This window comes from Chionomys nivalis, chromosome 1 (genome assembly GCF_950005125.1).
Source record: "Chionomys nivalis chromosome 1, mChiNiv1.1, whole genome shotgun sequence".
Taxonomy (NCBI): Eukaryota; Metazoa; Chordata; class Mammalia; order Rodentia; family Cricetidae; genus Chionomys; species Chionomys nivalis.
The window spans coordinates 61,840,129-61,857,359 of record NC_080086.1 but is presented as its reverse complement, the minus strand read 5'-3'; the positions used below and the strand labels follow the sequence as shown (position 1 = coordinate 61,857,359).

At 51.5% G+C, this 17,231-nt stretch overlaps 1 protein-coding gene across 1 annotated transcript in view; it reads right to left on the bottom strand.

The window, feature by feature from the left end:
- Window positions 1-17,027, bottom strand: part of Podxl2 (podocalyxin like 2) — a 35,161-nt gene extending 18,134 nt beyond the window's left edge. Inside the window, exons 1-2 of the mRNA XM_057771676.1 lie at window positions 16,918-17,027; window positions 7,360-7,632 (exon numbers count right to left, since the gene is read on the bottom strand). Of these exons, the coding sequence (XP_057627659.1) occupies window positions 7,360-7,632; window positions 16,918-16,978 (334 nt within the window). The 5' untranslated portion in view covers window positions 16,979-17,027. The remainder of the gene's footprint in view (window positions 1-7,359; window positions 7,633-16,917) is intronic.
- Between the last annotated feature and the right edge of the window lie 204 nt (window positions 17,028-17,231).

Genomic DNA, 17,231 nt, shown 5'->3' with positions numbered 1-17,231 from the left:
ATAAATATGTAAAAATATACAATTAAAAATCTAAACCTAGAACTCTAGCCCCCTAAAATTAATCAAGGGGCTCACACCTATGTTTTCAGGATCTACTAAAGCTCAGTTCACACAGTGAAAGCATAGAGCCCACAGATATGGTGACTCACCTCCACCGAGCACTTGGGCAGCTGAGGCAGGAGAATTGCTGGAGTTCAAGGCCAGCCTGGGATAATGAATGAGACCCTGATCCAAAACAAAACCTCACCCCCTCCAGCTCCCTGCAGGGGGAGGGTGAAGACTGACAGTGCCTCACTGGACCCTGAGACACCATCATCAGCCCTCTCTGGACCCCGGGACATTCGTCAGCCCTCACTGGACCCCGGGATACCGTCAGCCCTCGCTGGACCCTGGGACACCATCATCAGCCCTCACTGGACCCCAGGACACCATCAGCCCTCACTGGATCCCATGACACCGTAAGCCCTCACTGCGAAGCTGCAGGAGTGCTTGCTGGCACAGGACACTGATGCTAATGATTAGACCCCAGAGGTGTGTGTACCGCAGCTCTGTTTAATGCCAAATCCTTTTTAAAGTCTATTTCCTATAAGGGAAATATTGTTTGGTAACTTTAGGCGACGAGACTATGGCCCAATTCTATTTTCTTCTTTTGTTTGCATTTTAAAAGACTGATATGCTAGTATTTATTACAAGCATAAAAATGAAGAGTTTTATTCCAGCAGTCGGGGTGCAAGTGTCCCTCCAGCGCTCGACAGCTGGCTCTGCCTTATGGGCCTGTCCGTCCCAGTGAACAGACTATGAGGGCACAGTAACTGCGGGGTCAGGCCACGCAGCAGCTAGGGCTCAGCAAGCATCTGTGGGAGAAAACCACCTCCAGGTCCCAGCAGACAGCTGCCTTGGCGTCTGCTTCCTACAGGCTCCATTCCAGGCAGGCGTAATTAAGGAAGTCTAGTAAGAAAGATTCCATCTAGGGAAGGGTGGCTGATTTGAGATTTAGCTCTGCCACTTATTCCCGGGGTAATACAGAGCCACTTTTAAATCTCTGACCCAATTTCCTGAGCTATGAAACAGTGATAGTGGCTGCCCTGCTTCTGCAATTCATGAGGTGCTCGGAGTGGAGCCCTTATGAATCTTTCTATCCAAGGCACTGCTGTGTGTGCCCCCTCCACTACCCCTCTTCCCGTGAGTGTGATCACACTTCACCTTTGGGGACATACCTCCTCTCTTCTTGGAGTTAAGGGACCCCACACACTGGCTTTAGGGGTAGCCTACCCCAGCCCTTGCCAATCAGGGAATTCTGGCCTTGGGGCAGGACAGTCAGGGTTCAGGACCCAATCTGAACCAACCGGACCCGCTCCTGGTCCTGGGAATACAGAGCTCACTTTCTATGGTGGTCACTAAGGGAAAGGACAGTGATTTTCCTAGGCAGTCTACCTGGATTGAAGCCAACAGAACAGGACGGAGCAGGATGGCCCAGAGAGCCAGGCTGGCACGTTGAGTCTCCTGCTGGTACTGCAATCCTGTTCCTTGTCCCATAAGCCCGTAGAGTCCCCTTTCCACAGAAGCCTGTGAGTCGGGGCTGGAAAAATGGCTCAGTGGTTAAGAGCACTAACTGCTCTTCCAGAGGTCCTGAGTTCAATTCCCAGCAACCACATGGTGGCTCACATGATAATGAGACCCGGTGCCCCTTTCTGGCCTGCAGGCATACATGGAAAGAATGCTGTACACATAATAAATAAATAAATCTTTAAAAAAAAAAAAAAAGAAGCCTGTGAGTCTTGTGCATGGGATTTCCCCGACCGGCTGGCCTCCAGGGGTTGTCTAGCTCCTCTCTGGCAGGACCTCACTACCTAACGCAGGCCCTGTCTTAACAGAAAAGGAAGTGTGTGTGTGTGGGGGGGGGGGCTACCCCCTCTGAAACTCAACATTGAAATGTATTGTCCAGAAGCATTTAGGAGGCTGAGGCAGGAGGATTGTGAGTTCGGGCAGTGTGGGCTACCTACGTGGAGGGAGAGGGTTTAATTGCGGTTATGACAGGACTGAGTGAGCCTTTAATAAATGACTAGGTCTGGAGCTCCCCCTTCTGGATGGCTTAATGTCACCATCACACATTACTGTCACACAGCTCAGGCCTGCCCCTCCAGCTTTGTTCTTCCACAGGCCCATGAGACCCAAAACCCTCCCAGGTGCAGCCTTCCCACCATGGAGGTCTGGCTTCCAGAACCTTCTAATCCCACAACAGAAAGCAGCTATGACTGGACAAAACAGCACTACTGTTTACCACTAGCAGTTAGGAATGAACTGACCTTGCTTTAACTCCACCCACACCCCCATCCCACCCCACTTGGTTGTCTGTTCTTCTGGAAGGACACTGACTGGAAGAGCAGCTCTGAGACAGCTTCCCTCCTCAAGTCTGGGGTGTAGGACTCTGAGTCCTCAGGTTCAAGGACGGAACAGGGCAATGGTGGTGAGTGATACACTGGCCTTTGGGTCCTCCTGAATCTCAGCCTCTCCACCCACTGCCAGCAAAGACCCTAACTCAGTTTCCATCTCAACCCTCTTGCAGTAATGTCTGCCAGGCAGTGTAAGGAAACTGTGTTTAGGGGCTGCTAATGGCATGGAGAGATACCTTTCCAGCAGGTGGATTGAAAAGTGGGTGCCTTCACCCAGCAGTGGAGAGTGGGTGGCATGGGACGCTAGCTCCATGTTCCTGCCAGGCTACACACCATGGACAGGGCACTATCAGCATCACAGCCCCCAGCATCTGTTCATGGGCAGAGTGACTGTCCCCTATTGAGCTGGGTAGTGAAGGATGGTTACCTAGCAACTAGGAAAGCAGGGTGCAAAAGAGCTTCTGGGGCCAATGGAATGGGAAGAATCAGAACTAGAGGCATAAGGAGCAGGCTTGAGCCACTGCCAGATAGAACAGGACGCTAGGGTTGATGCTAGTCACCGGAGAGTCCTCTGCATAGCCCATCAGCTCAGTTCTGCCAGGCAGGAGAGGGCTGCATTGTGGAGAGCAGTTTCTGGCGGGCTGGACATACAAGCTGCATTGTATGTTACTAGGGTCCATGCAGGAGTGTTTGCACAGGAAGACAGCTGCTCCTTGGGACCATGTGGTGTAGAAAGGCAAGACACCAGGGGAGAAAGAGAAGGCCACCAGCAAGGACATAGTCAAGAGGCCAGCCGCGCGGTTGCCTGCCTCTGTTTTCCCTTCCTGCCATACAAGGACTGCGTGACAATCACTCGGTGTGACAAAGACGAGAGGACAGGAACACCAAGTGAGCCATATTGCAGCTTAGAAACCATGACATGGCTAGAATTCAGTGGATGATGGTGAAACTTCTTGTCAAAAGAACTGGAGAAGCGCAGGGAGGAGACACAAACCTTCCTGGACCCCAGAGTCAGTCCCAAGCAGGCCTGCTCCTCTCCTACCCACAGCCTACCTGCCTCTCTCCAGCAGAAATAGCCTTAGAGGCCCAGGGCATCAGACTGCCCAGTACAGAACAAGGGCAGGACTGCTAAAATGATGATCCACATACCCAGAAAGAGGAGATGGGGCCCTCTGGCGGCTTGGATGAGAATATCCCCACAGCCTCCCATTTGAACACTTGGTCCCTGGCTGATGGCACTGTTTTGGGAGGTTATGAAACCTTTAGGAGGTGGAATCTAGCTGGAGGAAGAGGGTCGTTAGAGTTGTGTTTGGACACTTCCCTTCCACTCTCCTGTTCTTCTAAGCAGGCAAGGCGTCCCAGATGCATACTCCTGCCACCATGAAGCCACCTGCCACATCGACCCCGCCCCATTGGTGGGCTGTATCCCTTTTAACTCTGAGCCCACACAAACCCTTCCCCCTGTAAGTTGCTTCTCGGCTAGTATTCGGTCACAATAACAAGAAAAGTAACTAATATGGGTCTCTACCTCTCGTCATATACTAAAATAGTTAAATATAAAAGTATAAAGCCATAGGAGAGCAGCAGATATCTCAGGGAGGGAAAAGCTTCTTTAAACACAAAGCAGCAAAAAGCAACAAAAACATTTAAAACCATTTTCAAGGGGCTAGAGCACAGGCTCGGCAGTCAAAAGCACTGGCTGCTCTTTCAGGGGATTTGGTTTAGATCCCCAGCATTCACACTGACAGATCACAACCCCTGGTAACTCTAGTTCCACGGGATATGATGCCCTCTTCTGTATTCTTTGGATACTGCACACACATGGGATACACAGAAAAGCAGTGTATACATAGAATGTAAATAGACGAACTCATTAAGACTTAAAAAAAAGCAACTGACAAACTGTAAAAATGTTTCTGTTTGTAAATGAGAGACATATTTTCTTTCTTCTACATGAAGACTACACAGTGACCAAAAAAATGAGCACCTTGGTAGGGATAACAGCAGCAACCACTTGCAGAACACTTCCCAATGTCAAACGCTGTCCTGAGTGCTGGGAATGCAGCCCTTCATGTAAGCTGCACCTCCCCACAAGGTGAGGACCCCATGTCCTAGATGAGAAAATGAAGCTTTGCCCTTGCTTTCTCCACAGATGTCAGGGTGCTGTTAGTAGGGTTGGAATGGCAGAGCCTGCCTTCTCTCCACTCCCCCAGGCTTCAGGTCCAAAATGAAGAGTGTATTTTATTTATTTTTTATGTGTATGAATGTTTTGCATACATGCATGTGTATGCATCATTTTCATATCTGTTGGGTTCCCTGGAACTAGGATTACAGTTGATTTGTTGTGAGTCACTGTGTGGCTGCTGGCAATCACACCTGGGTCCTCTGGAAGAGCAGTCAGTGCTCTAAACCACTGATCCATCTCTCCAGCCCTGAAAACTATATTTGATATTTCTATATGTAAAATATATTGTATAGAATATATTATATAATCTATGTTCAGAATTTATGCATGGTGTGTTAATGGTATATATATATATATATATATATTACTAATTAATATATTCTATTTATATTGTCAGGCTATTTACAAAGACCATTATAATTTTTCCTATCAAATTGATCAAAATCCTCCCCTCCTGGGGTTCTAGAGATGGAAGACAGGCCCTTGTGCATGATCATAGAGGCAACTCTACCTTGGAGTCTCATCTCCAGACCTTGGCTTTTTTGAGACTAAGTTTTGCTATATAGTCTAGGCTGGCCTCCACCTCATAATCCTCCTGCATCAGTTCCTGAGTGCAGGAACTGCCTGGGCCATCACACCAGGGTGGGAAGCATCTCAAGCCCTAGAGTTCAGTTCCTCTGGTGAGTGCATGCTGGAGCAAAAGTGGTCTTTCTGGGAGTCTCTTTGCGGAGGTTTTCAGAGCCCCTGTAAAGACCCGCATACTTGACAGCAGAGCTGCTCCATTTGCCTTCCACGCTCTAAAACTCTCCTCTGCCACTGCCCCAGGCTGACTTGATCAGTCACAGCGCTGGGCTCGCACGCCCTGTCTCACAGGCTCCTCAGTGCAGCAGGGAGCAAGGACAATGAAGCACCTGAAGACGGGATCCTGGATGTGGACTGGGAAGAAGGCCAGAGATGGTCGCCTTTCAGTTCCTTTGTACCTGAGGTATGTCTCTGTGGTCTGCCCTGGATGCCTAGTGATTCTCCCATATCCTACCAGTCTTACAAATCCATTCCTTTGTCTCTTGGGGATGTCTGGGCTCCCTGTCTTCTGTTCCTGGGTGGGATGCTGATAGAGACATGTCTTGACCTACTGATCTCATTCTAGACTTTATTCTGGGGAAATAATCAGGAAAGTGGAAAAAGTATGAGAACATTTGCTGCTGCAGCTAAACCTGGACACAAGAGGGGAGGACCTCGGGCCATCTGACAACCATGTGTGTGCTAATACACAACTGCTAAAAATCAGGTAGTAGGGGCCAGAGAGGTGGCTCAGAGGTCATGAGCACTGGCCGCTCTTTCAGAGGACCTGGTTTGATTCCCAGCACTTACATGATGACTTTCAACTATCTATAGTCCAGTCTCGGGGGAAATCTATCCATCCATACCTTCTGGTCTCCTTGGGCAACAGGCACCTACACGGTGCACAGAAACGCATGCCGACAAAATGCCCATATGCATAAAATGAAAAGAAAGGAAATTTGTAAAAAAAAAAAAAAGTTATAAAAGGATAATTAATAATGTGGGAAATACATTTAAAAATATTTCAGGTGAAAATAGAAAACAGAATGTTCCTGCCGGGCGGTGGTGGCGCGTGGCTTTAATCCCAGCACTCAGGAGGCAGAGGCAGGCGGATCTCTGTGAGTTCAAGGGCAGCCTGGCCTACAAGAGCTAGTTCCAGGATAGCTAGGACTGTTACATGGAGAAAGAGAAACCCTGTCTTGAAAAACGAAAGAAAGAAAGAAAGAAAGAAAGAAAGAAAGAAAGAAAGAAAGAAAGGAAAGAAAGATCCTAATGGTTCTAGTTTTTCATATTTCTGTTGTCAAATTGTGAGTTGCTTCATTTTCTTTGAATTAACTTTATTTTATCTTTTAATTTTCTACAGTGTTCACTCATAGGCTAACCTGGAACTCACAGAGATCTGCCTGCCTCTGCCTCCTGAGGGCCAGGATTGAAGACATGGCCACCACAATTTATGTAATTATTATTTAGATTTCTACATTTTATTTTAATGTGCATGAGAGTTTTACCTGCATGTATGACTGTCTGTGTACCATGTGTGTGCCTGGTGCCCTGAGAGTTCAGAAAGCATCAGATTCCCTGAACTGGAATTATAGACAGCTATGAGCAACCATGTAGGTGCTGGGAATCAAACCCAGGTCCTTGAGCAACCAGTGCTCTCACCCAAGTCTTGTTTAAATCCACTGAGTGGGCCGGGCGGTGGTGGCGCACGCCTTTAATCCCAGCACTCGGGAGGCAGAGGCAGGCGGATCTCTGTGAGTTCGAGACCAGCCTGGTCTACAGAGCTAGTTCCAGGACAGGCTCCAAAGCCACAGAGAAACCCTGTCTCGAAAAACCAAAAAAATAAATAAATAAATAAATAAATCCACTGAGTGTGTCATAGTTTAGGGAGAATATTTGGGGCTCTCTTTTCCTAATCTTAAGAGGGGCACCCCACAAGCCAAAGCCGCCACTGCAGAGGCCAGGGCCGGAAGCACTGCAGCCTGCTCCATGCACTGGTTACCAGTCCCCAGGCTGTGTGTAGCCAGCTTGGTGCCTGGACCTTAGTAAACAGTAGCTTCTTTTAAGGAGAAACTTAGTCTCAGGGTGCAGCCATGATGGCAGATGGCCGACAGCCTGGAAGACACCAGAGGGGAGAAGACTGGGGTGGAAACCGCTCCATGGTCCCTACCAACATGGATCGCCCTGGTATCTTGCGTAGAGATAAGTGAGCAGAGCTACCTGCAGTGGGACCCAGGTCCAGGCTGGTGCCATTCAGTTCCTCCTCTTCCCAGAAGTACTGTGGTGGCTGCAGGAGCCGGGACTCCTCGCTGTCCTCACTGGGAAAGCCCGAGCCCGGAGCTAGGTCGGCACCCAGGCCCATGGCCTCACTGGGCTCCTCCGAGTCCAGGGCCTCAAAGTCAGTGGGCAACAGAAGGTCGAGCAGGGAGGTGGAAGTGAGGCCTTCAGGGCCAGGCTCATCCACGCCAGCTGCACAGGCACCCAGGGAAGCTACTGTAAAGACAAAACCAGACATCAGGAAGGATGGTCAGGACAAGGACTGGCAAGACACATCACAAAGATGGACACTCCTCGGCACTGGGGCTTCAAGGGACCTGAGCTACCCTTTCAGAGTGTTCAGCCTCCCCTGTGACAGTGGCAAAAGAGCCAGCAGCGAGTGAGGACTTGATGACCCTGCTCCCCTCATCCCCAGGGTGCTCAGAAAGTTCCTCTGTCCCAGTCTGGTAGCTCTGCCAGACACTGCAGGGACAAATTCAAGCCAAGGACTTTGCTCCGCATGTGACACTGTTCTCTAAGTTTGCATCCCAGCCTGAAACTCTTCCAGCACGTGCTGTGATTTGCACCATGCAGGTCTCCTGGGTGCAGTTTAAAAACCCACGCAAGGTTGCAGGGCAAACTCACCAGTGCTGGCAATCCTATAAGTTTATTTAGACTCATGGGCCCTCCCGACTTATCAAGACAAAAGAAACAAAGACCAGACTACAAATGAAAAGGATCATCTTCCGTCTCTTTCGCTCTGCCTCTGAGAACAGCAGAACTGTACCACTGACCAGTTTCACAGCTCGCTTAGGCACCTCACTGCATGCTTTGGGAAGTTGCTCAAGTCCCCCGGGTCTCACCTCCTCACCTAGAAGACCAGGAGGTTGATGGAAATGCCCTCTGCATCCTTCCTAAGACTAACGACATCAGTGGTGTGGGGAGGGCAGGTCCAAGACCCTCGCGCCCGGCCCCTGCACTGGATGTGAAGTGTGACCTGCTGTGATCATAATGAAGGAAAATTTCAGTGTGTTTATAATAAAAACAAGACCTCATATTTTCAGGGCCATGTGCAAAGTGCTTTACAAACAGCATCTGAATTTTAATCGCTTCACCCCCTGATGAGGAGGGCAGCGCTTGGCTGCTGAAGGAAGGGAAAAGACCACAGAGTTCCAGCAGAAACTGGGAGAATGTCAGGTACATTGTGCACCTGTCAGTCAGTCCAGGACCAAGACTAGCACACTGAACTATAGGAGAGCATCTGGGTGGGGTCAGTGCGGAACAAGAGGGCTGGAAGGGGAGGCAGGCAGGGTACCAAGAAGACGAGTTTACACTTGTCTTCCCTGCCTGGGTGAGGGTCTCCAAGCTCATTCATCAGTCCATCCTTAGAGTCCATTGTAAAGCATGGGCGGGCACTCCGAGCCCTCAGTCCCAGAGGGTAGAGCACTCATTGCAGGTGGGCGGAGCTGTCTATCCCAGTGAGGACCCCCACCCACACCCTGGGGACTGTGTGCACTGCTGTACAGGGACCTGAAGAAAGCACAGAGGCCTGGGACGTCCTCCACCTAGAGAGCCCTAAGAGCAGACGATGAGCCGCATCTTCACCTGTGTTTACACAAAGGCTGCGCTCACACCTGCAACCCCAGCACTCTGGAGGCTGCGGCAGGAGGATTACAAGTGTGAGGTTAATTTGGGCTACATGGTGAAATCTTGTCTCAAAAACCCTCAAATGGGAAGGGAGGAAGGGAGAGAGGAACGAAGGGAGGGAAGAAAGACGAGACTGATGTGAGTAGCGGGGCTCATCAATGTCCCATGTGGCCTCAGAGCCACATGGGGCTGACTGTGGAGGCCTAGGAGACCAAGGCAGATCCACAGGGCAAGAGCTGGCACGCTGGTCCCTTCCACTCTGGCTCAGAGATGTTCCACTCTCAACAAGCTGATCCACAGGCCTCCCTCTGAGCTGCAGGAGGCCAAGTTCTACCTGGGGCAGGGGGCTCTTTGGAAGGCAGGACTGCAGACACTGCTATGCTCTCCCTGCGGCAGATCCGGCGACTGGGGAGATTCTGGCCTGGAAGCTGAGAATCATCAGACCCCTTCCAGAGCATCTCTAGCTGTCCCAGACACCAGGTCCAAAGTCTTGTGTCCATATTACCAACTCATATGTGGGAAAGGGCAGGGCATACTCATGGCTTCAAGACACCTAGAGGCCAGAGGGAGCCACAGCAACCTTCTCGGTGTCCTCCTCCCCTCGGGTTCCCTGTGGTTTCCACAAGAGGATGCCAATGAGTCTTTCCACTCCAACTCTCACCCCAGACCCTAAAACAACTCTGGTTGTTGTTGTTCTAGTCCTGATTCTATGGGAAGAGCAGGGTCCACCCCGTGACAGGTAGATGGTAGTGAGTCAGGTGGCTGGGTCTAACAGAGAAACCACCCTAGGGCTCTTCTCTGAGGCTCTGGGGGTACAAGTGTGTCCTCCAGGAGGACACCCCTCTGAAATGCAACTGTGTAGTTTTTCCCTTGAGGCTAAGTTCCCACTCCTCAGACTTGAGCATCACCTTCACAACAGGCCTCAAGGGCTTTGCTTTAGTCTCAAGGGTTATTCTCTTAGGACATCTTGTTAACCTGCCCAGGCTAGAACAAGAGTCCATGTAGAAAACAGCCAGGTTAGCAGTGTCCCAGTTGAAGCCCCATGTGACAAAGCCAGCCAAGACAAGCTGATGTGGAACTCGAAGGAGCCTGGCTGAGATCAGAAGTGCCAGCGGATTCCAGCTGTACTGCCAGTCCAGAGTCATGAGCTAAATACACAGAGTCTGTTCAAAACCAGTCCCATTCAAACCTGAGTCAGCGCAGACGCACAGGCTGGCGGTGTGTATGAGTTAAACAGAGAGCTAAGCCACAGATAAGCTTTAAGCCCCGTTGTTCTGCAACTTCTAGAACGTTCCCAGGTTGATGCTTTTAGTTTGGGGATCACATAAAGAATTTCTGGGGTTTATGGCTAGAGAGATGGCTCAGCGGTTAAGGATCCTGGCTGTTCTCGCCAAGAACATGGGTTCATTTCCCAGTACCCACATGGTAGCTCACAACCATCTATAACTCCAGTTCTGGGAGGTCTAATGTCCTCTTCTGGTCTTTCCTAGCACCAGGTGGCACATGGTGCACAGATATATATGCAGGCAAAACACCCATAAACATAAAATAAAAGAATAGCAAAAAGAGTTTCTGGAGATTTTTGTTATTGTTTTAAAATTTACATTTATTCATTCTCTGTGTGTGCATGTGTGTGCATATGTGTGGCGTGTGTGAGTACACACGTGCATGGATGTCAAAGGACAACTTTAGGGAGTCAGCTCTCTTCTTCTACCACATGGGCTGGAAACACCAAATTCAGGTCATCAGGTTTTGTGACAAATGCCCTCACCTACTGAGCCACCTTGCCATCCCCACAAGTTCTGTTTTAAGTCAAAAATTTGGGGGTGATTTGTTGCACAGCCCCAAATTTGACATAGCCCACTGGCACACTGAGAAAGGTTATAGAGGGGGCTCTTTCATGCAGAATAGGAGCTGAGCAACTGAACGCCATCCATTCTCTCATTCACTCACCCCAAAAGCCTTTTTATAAATTCTGGCTTTGCGCCAGTTATTATACAAAAGTCAAGTAATACGGGATATGGGGAAGATATAGTCCCCGACCTTCAAAGTGCCAGTTTCTAGTGGAGCCCAGGAGGAAGTCAGATCATCACAGCACAGTGTAACAGGTGTGTGAGGGGCCGAAAGGCACAACCGCAGAATGACAGCGTGGTGTCTGTGCTAGCAGACTCAAGGGAAGGAAGGAGGAGGAGCAAGAAGCGCTGCTGGGAGGGGAGCGAAGCTGGGACAGCACCTGGGAACGCTCATTCCTCATCTCATTCTGCGGGGTGGACAAAGGTGCCCCCCAAGGGAGCACACACAGCCTATACTCCACACGTTACACTGCAACAAAGCAGCCAAGGCCACATTACTAGAATGAGGTCCACAGTGCTCACAGCTCAAAGCGTCAGTTTTGGTAGGAAGGACTTGGGTCTACTCAAAGGCCTACATCTTGAGAAGGGGGGAGGGACGCTTCTCCAAGCTCCACCTTCCCAATATGCTGGCCCATGAATATCCTTGATTCGTTCCTGCCAAGTCTCTCCAGAGACAATCCCCTGCAGATCTTTTAGGTACTTCAGGATTCCCTAGCAATGCTCACTGCGTACATCTCTCCTCCACACTACCCTCTGAGCAGAGAGCCACCAGGGCCTAAATGGACTTATGACTCACCCCGTATTCCTGGCTCTGTATGGATGAGTAATGCTGTTGGTCCACAGACCACATTTTGAATAGCAAAACTCAGCACAGCCTTCTGACGGCCAAATCTGTATCTACTGCCCCATCACAAAGATGACCCAGCCAGATCCTTTAAAGTGGCAGAGGGGCTCTCCACCAATGGACACACCCTAGTACCTCCTCTCCACGGTCACAATCATACCCCATTCGTGCCCTATGCCCTAAACCAAGTTTCTAGAGATTTCCAGAACATGGCAATCTCCTTTGCTTTCTTCATACATGCTATGCCTTCTGAAATAGTATCCATTTATTCTCATCTTTCCCCTACCCAACTCTTAAAGATTTATCTTTATTTTTCTGGAATATGTCCCTGTATGTACCACCTGCATGTAGTGCCCATGGAGTCTTGCTGAAGGGCACTGGATCCCCTGGAGCTGGAACTGTGGGCCTATGAGGATGCTGGGAACTGAATCCAGGTCCTCCGCAAGAGCAGCAAGTTCTCCCAGCAGCTTCCTCACCTGCCTAATTCGGATTCTTACTTCTGGACACAGCGCTCTCGCTCTCTCTCACACACACACACACGCACACACACGCACACACGCGCGCGCGCACACACACATGTGTGTGTGCATATGTGTGTTTCATGCATGTGAGAAGAATGTCAGGTGAACTTTCTCATTCTCTGCTTTATTCCTGTGAGCTAGGGTCTCTCACTGGCCAGCGAACTCCAAGATCCACCAGTCTCTGCCCCCAAAGATAAGGTTGCAGGCATGTGCAGCCATGCCCAGTTTTCTCTGGGGATGCTGGGATTCTAACTCAGGTCTTCATGCTTGTTCAGCAATCCCTCTTATCCACGGAGCCAACTTCCCAACCCCAGATATTTTCTGAGCAGCCTTCCCTGGTCACGTGCCTGGGCAGGGTGCCATTCTTTGTTATCATAGTCTTGGCCCTACCGTTTGCTCACCCATTGGCAACAGACAATCATATAACTCCCATCAGATGGTAAACACACCGTGTGTCCCTTGACACTGTAGTGTCTAGTTTCTGACACACACCAGGGCTCAGCAAGCCCTTGAGGGAATAGACAAGAATAGGTCAGACCTTCCCGTTTTACAGATGAGATCCCTGACGACTCATGGGATTAAGTTAATAGAAAGAGCTGTAATTAGCTGCTTCTCCCCACAGGAAGGTCTTGCAGATGTTCTGTGAAGGAGGTTTGGGAAGCAATTATTTGCTGGGCTGAACTGCTTAAAACAATATCCAAGACAGCATAGCTACCCCAAGGGACGTGAGTGCCAAGGGGGGAAGCCAGTGCTAAGGACTGGAGGGCACCCCTTTCCTTTAGACACTCTGCCTGGGGTTCCCACAGCAAACCCAAGCTGAGTCCATGGGGAAGGTTCCGCTGTCCCACAAAGTGCCCTCGGGAATGCTATCCTCCCGGAGCTCTCATTCACAGGCCACAGGGGCCCTATTTAGAAACACTTCTACAAACTGTCCTATATATTTAACACTCACTTTCTAATTTTAAAAAAAAGTGAAACAGATTCACAGAATCCTGTCAATCCAGTGCCAATTAAAACTGAGACTCACTTGCGAGGACTGTGCCATCTCATTGTTGGTAAAATCCATACAGGAAGGCCAGCTACATCGTCATGCGGCCACTCCTCGGCTTCTGTCGGAGCCAAGTGGCATGCCAGGCCTTCCCTGGTGATACAAAGATGGACATTGGATGGTCTCTGCCTGCTGGGAAATTAGCAGTTTGGGGGAGAAATGAAATCTAAATTGTATACAAGATACCAGCTGCTACGGCAGCCCTCGTTTGCAGAAGCAGCCTCCCCAGGGCTGGGGAGCAGGCATGGCACGGCGCCAAATGAGAGAAACCAATCTGGAAAAACTCATTCATGCATCCCAGGAAGAAGAAAACGTCAGGTGATGAGGGATGTGTGTGCTAATTAAACCCCGAATATTGTACAGGTTCCCAGGGCGCCTGAGCAGCCACGTTTTGGGGTCGTGAGGAGTAAGCTTTATCCACACACTGTGTCTTGGCAGGAAGGCTTTAGTGACAGTAGGAGAGAGTAAAGTTGGTCTTCCTCAAGAATCTAGAACTCATCCTTCCTGAAGAAGTGTGACCTGCTTGCCTCTGAGCCTCTGCATTACCTCCTCAGAACCTAAACTGGGTGTGGGGGCACACGCCTTTAATCCCAGTATTGGGAGGCAGAGGCAGGTGGATCTTTGTGAGTTCAAGGCTAGCCTGGCCTACAGAATGAGTTCCAGGACAGTTAGAGCTTCGGAGTAAGACCCTGTGTTGAAAAATAAAACAAAAGAACCACAACAAAACCAAACACAGAAACAAACAAAACCCAAACTAACTTAAGTGTGGTAGAGAAGTGGCCACCATCAGCTGGACCTGGAACTGCTCAGCACTTCGGCCAGCTGCCCCCAAGACAGTAGAGTAGAACTGTGCAGGCCCCACGGGGGTGGGGATGGGGTGGGTGCTTCTTGGTCAGCCAGGACTGTGTACAGAGCCCTGTGGTTGGGTGAACCCTGGGTCTGCACCTTGACCCTTCCATGCCCCAGGTGGGAGCCTCCACTCTCCCACTCCATCTGCAATCCAGCAGTCAGCAGTGCCTCCCCGACCCCGCCAGCATCCCCTCTTCTCATCCACTTTCCCTGGTGGTCTACAGGCATTAACAAAGACTTTAAGGGGGGAGGATCTGATTTTTCCCTGGTTTTCACTCTCTTCCAACCACTTTTCATTCTCTGAAAGGCATAGTCCTTGTGACTGCTCCTCTGTCTACATAGGGACCTGAATGTTTCAAAGGCTTTGGTAGTGGGCAATTACTTCAGCAAAGGGGGGCGGTAACTGCTTTTCAGACCTGCCTACCATGAGAGGACACCAGAATAGAAGGGGAGCCCTGTCCATTCTGCAGATAATTATTTTTCCCTCTAATAATTAGTCTGCCTCGGTGGAGATCCCATCTGACTCAAAATCTCAGAATTATGCTCCCTGTGTGATTCATTCTCTTCCTCGAGCTCATTGCATTTTCTGTTATTTCATCACCCTAAAGGGAGGCAGAGAGGAAAAGGCATACAGGAAGGGATGAGGGGAATCAGCCTCAAGGAAAAGCAGATCCAAACAAGCCCAGAAAAGGGGGCTAAGGAAACAGGCAGACATCTTAGCCAAGGCCCCAGAACCCAGTGTGCCCTCCTGCACCGGTCCCTCTTCGTCCTGGCGATCTAGTCTGTCTGCCACCAGCTGCACACGGCCCTCCCCTAGCCAGCGGCTTTCAAGTCAGATCCCCCTAAGCCCTGAGCAGACACCAGCCTGGGAGGTGGCTGGGCAGCATCTGCCACTCTGCCCCCATAGCCCAGAGTGGCAGCCACAACAGACCACGGTCCTACACCCCCATCCCCCACCGCCACTCCACCGCTGTGTGCCGTGGAGGCACAGTGCTTAAGCAAAGCCTTTTCTACACAAAGGTGTAAAAAGGAGGCACGCCGACAGACACACATGTGCCTGCACAGAGGCAGGGGCATGCTCATGGAGAGAGTGTGGTAGGAGGGGGGGAGGGGCCTGGCTAGCACTAGGATGAAGGCCTGAGAGCCAGGCCCGGGTCCTGACTTGTACTGCTGGCAGGGTTGGTGTGGCTCCGACCCGGAGAGACAGCAGACCTTCTATAGAGGACTGGATGCATATGCAAAGACGCAGGTGGTCTGTGTAGATGTGATGCCAACACCAACTGACACCCCCTCCCTGTGTTGTTAGGTCCTTTCTTCATCTCCGGGGTAAACATGTGCTCTTGCTAACTCGGCCTGCTCATAGCAGGCCCAGCACTGTGAGGGGCCAGTCCCCTCTCAGTCTTTTTGTTTTATTTTATTTTATACGTATTCATTTATTTAGAGACAGGGTCTCATTCTGCAGCCCAAACTGGTCTCAAACTCCCAGTTCTCCTGCCTCATTGGGTTCCTAAGTGATGGACTTACAGGTACACATAACCTTGATCACCCTCGCCAACTCCCCAGACGTTTTCCTGGGCTTCTATCATTGCCAGTCCCAAAGTAAGGGCCTACCACATGTCCATATCAAGCAGGGTTGGTTCCTCCCCTCACATAGATCCCCTGGAATTTATATATATATATATATTGCATATTGCACAAGGTGAGTCTTGCTGGGGTAACTACCTAAGTACGGAAAGCCAGTCCCATGCCTGTCTCCACTGGAGGGGAAGTGGCACAGAGCTATTCACTGAGTCTTGGAGCCCACCCTGTCCAGCACCCTGCTCCCGCACCACGCCCACCTTAGTTAGGATAGGGTCCCAGCTCCACCTTTCTGTGAGCTCTACTACGTCCTGATCCGACCCACCTTTGCAGTCAGCCTTCCTCCCTCCCCTTCTGTGTGGTGGCTTGCCTCTGAGCCTGTCAAGCCCTTGTGCCCGCCCCCGACACACACGCACACACCCCTAAATCGCATGTCTACCCTGGGAAGCTGTCTCTTTCTCTCTCACGCAGACATATCCATTTCTTACCTGCCTCAGGCCCCGACCTGTCACACACCCACACTAACGAGGTACCCAGTGCGACTGATGAATGGAAAACCGCGTACCAAGTCTCCCACACAGCTCCGTGTGGCGGCAGTCGCTGTCGCAGACCTACCCCTTTGTCAGTTCCTAATAAAGTTGCCCCGCGCAGTCGAGGACACGCGTTCACAACGACACGCACACGCCTTCACAGGCAAGCTCCACGCACATGTAAACATTCACCTCGGCCACGCAGCTCGCTTTCAGCCCCCGGCATCCCCGGCCCACGCACCGTGGAGACCCGCTAGACCTTTACGATGCGATTTCTCTTAAGGGTGTCACCCGCGCGCTTTCTCCTCCCTTGATTCGCCTCCCTGAACCTTCGCGCGCGCACACGCACACACCCCTCTGCCTGGTGGCCGCAAAATGATCACCTGTCACCTGTCACCTGGCGAGGGGTGGGGCGCGGGCACCTTGGTGCAGCGGCGCCACCGCCACCGTCTCCGAGCGCGCGCGTGGCACGGAGCATCCAGCTCCCTGGACACAGCGCCTGGGAGGGGGGGGTCCCCGCTCCAGGCCCCGCGCCGCCACCTCTTCCCCGCGCGCGGCCGACCCTGCGCGCCCCACAGCCTTTGTTCTGCGGCGCTGCCAGCACGGGCCCTATGCGCCCTGTGCCCTCGCGGCGCGGCCCGGTCCCACTCACCCGCGGCCAGCAGCAACAGCAGCGGCGGCGGCAGTCGGGCGGCCCGCAGCGGCCGGGCCATGGTGCAGCGTCGCCGCCCGCAGCCGCAGCGCCGCGGCGCCCGGGCCGGCGTCGGGGGCGCGCAAAGCGAAGGCGGTGGCGCGCGCGCGCCCCGTTGGCCCGCGCACCCGTCACTCACGCGCCCAGCCGCCCAATCGATGCAGTGGACGGCTCGGGGGCGGAGTCCTGCTGCGGAGTCTGGCTTCGCACCTGCACCTCCAGCCTTGCCCCTTTCACCACCCGGGGGGACATCCCGGGAAGGGGGTCCCGCACCC